General features: G+C 40.5%; 1 protein-coding gene across 2 annotated transcripts in view; it reads right to left on the bottom strand.

Annotated features, from left to right (window-relative positions):
• Positions 1-289: 289 nt before the first annotated feature.
• LOC125454434 (uncharacterized) overlaps positions 290-6000 on the bottom strand; it is a 112662-nt gene continuing 106951 nt past the window's right edge. For both annotated transcript variants that reach the window (XM_048535173.2, XM_048535174.1), the window contains one exon: positions 290-812. In XM_048535173.2, the coding sequence (XP_048391130.1) occupies positions 524-812 (289 nt within the window). In that variant the 3' untranslated portion in view covers positions 290-523. The remainder of the gene's footprint in view (positions 813-6000) is intronic.

Raw genomic sequence — 6000 nt, 5'->3', positions numbered from 1 at the left:
AATGAGGTGTGACTGAGAAGTACTCAAAAGAACTATTAGCTGTTACATAAATTGTGTGGCACAGCACTGTGGTATATGATTGATACAGATGTCACTTGTTTTCCAGAAACCTAGGTCTTTAGTATGGAGCGCGGTGGTGGGGGCCATCTTTCTCAAAATCCAAAACTGGATGGATGGAAACCCAATTAATCTGCAGCACGTTTGAAATGATTCGCACTCACTGCCTCTGTTCTGCAGCTAACTATTCTAATCTATTAGATTTATTTTCTGAATTACTGATTTGCTCTGATACAGGAAGAAAAATGCCATAAGTAAGGCATTGCTCATTCTTTTAATGCATTGACTCTGAAATGTGATTATCACAGTTGTTTAGTTATCTCCTGGTGCGACAATAATGCTCCATTTGTATTGTTGCCGTTCAGTAGCGTGGGAGTCTAGTTGGAAGTCCTGTGGGAAACATTAGGATTGTGAAATGCTAAAATCCTCTGAGGAGGTCAGAGACATTCAGAGTCTCTCCTTGTCTTCATTCAGCAATGTCCTCAGTCAGTTCTGACTTGACGGCTATAACTGATGTTTGCATCAAATTTGTAGTTATCACAGGCACGGGAACAGCTTTTGGTGATGTAGAACTGTCTGGTAAAACCCACCCAGGATCAGCAGTCGTGTCTTGGTTTCTGTTATTCTTTCTGCAAAGCGGCTGTTGGATTTTCTCCTGGTTCTTCTCCTGATTATCTTGGCAGTGCTTGCATGCTCTTGCTGGTTTTCTTGGTTTAGCAGGGCAGCATTTTGCTGCCTGGGAAAGGCGATAGCTTCTGTAACAATTAAACAACACATTAAACAGTTGGCAATATTCAATCTGAGAAAATGTAGCTGTTTGTAAGGTCACACACATATTAAAGAGCAAATGGATAAAAAGCAATGAATGCTGGAAACGTGAAACACAGGCACTCATATTAGTGCACAGAAGATCCATGAGTGTAATGAATATGAACTAGGTTATGGATGGTCTTCTATCTGTTCTCCCTCTACACTCTGTGCCCTTTTGTACAACGACCATATTGTCTCATCGGATTTTCATGCTTGCCAATGTGCCGATAAAGTTGCAATATTCCCATTGTGATCCAAATAAATGCAACAAGAAGAAAACAAATGTGCAAACTTGGGAAAATAGCTATGTCATACATGGGCAGGAATCTAAAGTAATACACCATAAGACCATAAGAAATAGGAACAGGAGGAGGCTACTCAGGCCCTTGAGGATGCTGTACCATTCAATAGGATCAATGCGGATGTAGCATTTCTCACGTCCACTTTCCCGCCTTTCCCCCATTACACTGATTTCCCTACTGATCAAGAATCTATCTCAGCCTTAAATATACACAAGGACTCTGCTCCGTGGATTTCTGTGGCAAGGAGTTACAAAGACTCACGAACCTCTGAGAGGAGAAATTTCTCCTCATCTCAGCTTTAAATTGGCACCCTTTTATTCTGAGACTATCCCCTCTGGTCCTAGGCTCTCCCAAGCCCCTTGCAAATCCTATATGTTTAAATGAGACCTCTTCTCATTCTTCTAAACTCCAATGAGTAGGATTGCTTCTGAATAGAATGCAATGGCCTAACGGTTTTATCGCTGGACTAATAATCCACAGACCCAGATAATATTCTGGGCACCTGGGTTCAAATCCCATCACAGCAGATATGATTTCAATAAAAATATCTGGAATTAAGAGTCTAATGATGATCATGAATCCATTGTTGATTGTTGGGGAAAAACCCATCTGATTCATTAATGTCCTTTCCAGAAGGAAACTACCATCCATACCTGGTCCAGCTTATATGTGACTCCACATTCACAGCAATATGATTGACTCTGAACTGCCCTCTGGGCATTTAGTGATGGACAATAAATGACTAGTCAGTGATGTCCGTGTCCTGTCAATATGTAGAGGAGGGGAAAATAAAAACTGTTTAGCCTTTGCTCATAAGACAATCTCTCCTTATCAGGGATCAACATATTGAACTTCTCTCTGAACTGCATCCAATGAAACAATATATTTCCTTAAATAAGGGGATCAAAATCATTCACAGCACTCCAGATATGATCCTACCATCACCTTCTGTTTTTTATTCATTTGTGGGACATGGGTATCACTGGCTGGCCAGCATTTATTGCCTATCTCTAGTTGCCCTTGAGGAGGTGGTGGTGAACTGCCTTCTTGAACTGCTGCAGTCCTCCTGCACTGGGTTGACCCACAATGCCATTAGGGAGGGAAATCTAGCATCCCAAAACCAGTCCAACCTGTTTCTGCCTCCCTGGCCTGTTCTTCCTCTCACCCATCCCTTCCTCCCACCCCAAGCTGCACCCCCATCTACCTACTAACCTCATCCCACCTCCTTGACCTGTCCGTCTTCCCTGGACTGACCTATCCCCTCCCTACCTCCCCATCTATACTCTCTCCACCTATCTTCTTTTCTCTCCATCTTCGGTCCGCCTCCCCCTCTCTCCCTGTTTATTCCAGAACCCTCACCCCATCCCCTTCTCTGATGAAGGGTCTAGGCCCGAAACGTCAGTTTTTGTGCTCCTGAGATGCTGCTTGGCCTGCTGTGTTCATCCAGCCTCACATTTTATTATCTTGGATTCTCCAGCATCTGCAGTTCCCATTATCTCTGATACACCTCTTGTGATATTTGCTGGTTATGTTAAGAATCCAGCCAAAAAATGTCACTTTACACACAAATCAAGAAAAAAAAAAGCCACTTATATTACACGAATAAAGGAAAAAGATGACTTTTTGTAAAGTAGTGTACAATCAAGTCCAAAGCAGATTGTAAATTGTACAATGTACACATTGCAGTGGGCCACCACACTGTACCTTTCACTGCTAAGATAGTGATTCAAATGTAACTTAGGTGGATGAAATGGATGCTTCTTCGACCTCCTGATCAACTGTTGTCGTAAACCACTTTGTAAGGAAGACACCGCCACCTTCCAATCCCACACAAAGTAACAATGATGCCATTAGAAGGAAGGGAGACATCATTGCTTTTAAGTGTATATTTAAGATTGAATTCTTGGAATAACTCTTCCCTCAGAACTGATCTTGGTGGGGGGGGGCGGAGGGGGCAGGTGAGGATGGTTGTGGAAATGTGTTGTAAATAACTGCAGCATTGTGAAATGGACATTATTGTAACAGCAGCCTTTTATACAACCTGTTTCCTTTTCCTTACTCTGAATGGGAAAATTGCTGTCTCTGTCAGGGACTTCCATGAATCGATTTGAAACAGAAAACTATTCACTCTTGTGCAGTTTGGGATCCCCTCTGAGTGGAGGCTTAAAGCCTATTTTTCAAACAGAATAGAGAAAGATTTATTTGATATCTGGCTCAAGGTATTTTTGATGCTGCAATGATAAATAGAAATATAAAAATTCTCAGATTTAATTTAGTTTTTCTGAAGAAGTGTCTAGACCCGAAACGTCAGCTTTCCTCCTTCTCTGATGCTGCTTGGCCTGCTGTATTCATCCAGCTCTACACCTTGTTATCTCAGATTTTCCAGCATCTGCAGTTCTTGCTGTCTGAGATTTAATTTGATCTTTAGAATTAATGCCATGGAGTACTGAAGTTAGGAAAGCAAAGAGTTAAAGTGTGCTGTTAAGGTGTACCAGCCCAAAGCATTTGTGTAGTCAATGTAACATATAAAGCTCTCCATTACATGGAATAATTTAATATCATGGTACTTAGTTCTTTAACAAGCCTTTCAGTTAAGAAAATAATGTCTTTGAAAGTTACCTAAAAAGAGGTTAAAGCTCTTGCTTCTGGTACAGTGGTTCAACAATATCTTTATATAACTACAAATTATAACTAATTAACATGCTTTGAAATAAGTTCTCCAATTTAGCACTGCAGGTACAATCTCCACAATGAATAACAATTCCGTTTATGATTTTTAGGTACTTGGGAAAAACTATTTGCTAATTAATCCAATTTACATTTGCACAACAGGCTCAATTTGCTTAATTTAATACATTGGCCACATATCCACAGTGATTATAATTTTTAAATCTGAAACCACTCTTCCCAATTATTAGTGAAATTATGCAAGAACTTTTCACAGACAGTATTAAAGCTTCATAGAACAAAGGAATCGGCAAACATCTGACCTCTCAGTAACAAATAGCATAAATTGATTCCTCCATTTACTAACTGGATAGCATGCACTTTATGACTATGCTACATTTCTGTTTTCATAATATATTCATGTATCCAGCAGTGTATGATGTGTGTAGTATGTGGGTTCAGAGAGTTAACATGCGTTCTACTTTATGTGCCAGTTTGCTTCTCATTTTTAGCCCACACAGTGAGCTAACAGTAATGCAAACTTCAGCATCAAATGTATAAGCTTCTCCCTGTTGGTACTTCGCTTTTGATAGGGCAAGTCTTCAACTGTGTCTCTTTGTGTTGACATGTGGAAGTTGGGTCCCACATGGCCTCAGGTAAAGATTCAGAGGTACCTAGGGGAGGTCTGGCCATTAGATATGCTGAGTAGGCCCACTAGCTTGTGGACATGTCCTGGCACTTCTGCACCAAGCAGCTAGCTAGGGATGAGTAGCTCCACTGCCTTGTAGAGAACTCTGAACAAGTTTCTTGTTTTGATAAATTTTACCAAAAACATTTAATTACAAAATAATGTTCATGAAAATTTCCATTTATTTTTCAAAATTGCAATGTCCAGTGTACAGAAGCTTAAATGTTATTCTTCCAGCTTCGGTACACCGGATATTACAATTTTGCAAGATAAATGATTGTTTTCATGAATGTTATCTTGCAGAGATCTCAGGAGAGTTACAATTTAAGGCCAAAAAATCAGGAGTAGAGTTGAAGGTGGACTGATGACAAACTCCTCCAGCAACTCTTATAATTGAGTGCCAAATATTATGCTCTGCATTCTTTGGATTCAACTTGTACAGGTTGTAAGGGGGATCTTGAGCTTCGGGCAGCTTCATGTCTCCAGAGGACATTGCAATTTTCCTGCTGATCTTTAACACAACATAGGAGATAGCAGATACAAGAAATATGCCCAACTTAAATGGTGTAGAAGACATGCTATTGGATATCTCTGAGGTTCGCACTGACCCCTCATGTTATAAATCTTTTACCAGGAAGGTGTTGGCACATCACTTCAATGAATGACTGCAGCTTAGATTGCCTGTCAACAATTGACAGAGCCCACAATACCAGTAAAACAACAAAACAAATGAAAAGAAAAAAAGGGAAAAAACTCTTTGATAGGCAAGGTAGAATATCAGCACCATAAGTACAGGACTGGCAGGCAACTTATAACTGGCCAGTGATATGCATGAAATTGGTGTATTGTTTATGAAACTTGATGGGCTGAAAAACATTTAGCTTCCCTCCAAGAGACGAGGCTTGCTGTGAGTAAATCACTGAACGAGAAACATTGCATGTTTATTTGCAATGCGAAGAGGAAGTGCATGAGTGAAGCTTTGCTGTAAGGCACTTGCATCTGTCAATGATGGAACCCCCATGAATAGTTCAGAATATGTTCTCTCCTTTTGTGTCTCAACTCAAACTGGGACAGTTAACCTCATGAGTACCTTTGTTCCAAAACTGGGCTCCTATGAGGTTCTGTGAGGAGCTTGATGCTGCAAATAATAGAATCCCTCATGCAGAAACAAATCCAGAAATTGCTGGAAAAAGTCAGCAGGACTGGCAGCATCCGCAGAGAGAAATCAGAGTTGACATTTTGGATTCAGTGGCTCTTCTTCAGAACAGTGGACTGGTGCCCTAGGACAGAACATCTGTAGCTACGGAGGATTTCAAATTTAAGAGTAGGAACAGACGAAGGGGCATGAACCTCCCGCAACAAAGATGAAGGCCTCGGAAAAAATAAATAAGACTGGACAGAGAACTAAATGAGCTTTGCTGCCATGATGAATTTTGTGCAATTAACACCCTTTTTATAGAACAAACCAAGCCATAA

Source organism: Stegostoma tigrinum, chromosome 7 (genome assembly GCF_030684315.1).
Source record: "Stegostoma tigrinum isolate sSteTig4 chromosome 7, sSteTig4.hap1, whole genome shotgun sequence".
Taxonomy (NCBI): domain Eukaryota; kingdom Metazoa; phylum Chordata; class Chondrichthyes; order Orectolobiformes; family Stegostomatidae; genus Stegostoma; species Stegostoma tigrinum.
Note: the sequence above shows the minus strand (reverse complement) of the source record. Positions and strands in the feature narration are given on the sequence as shown.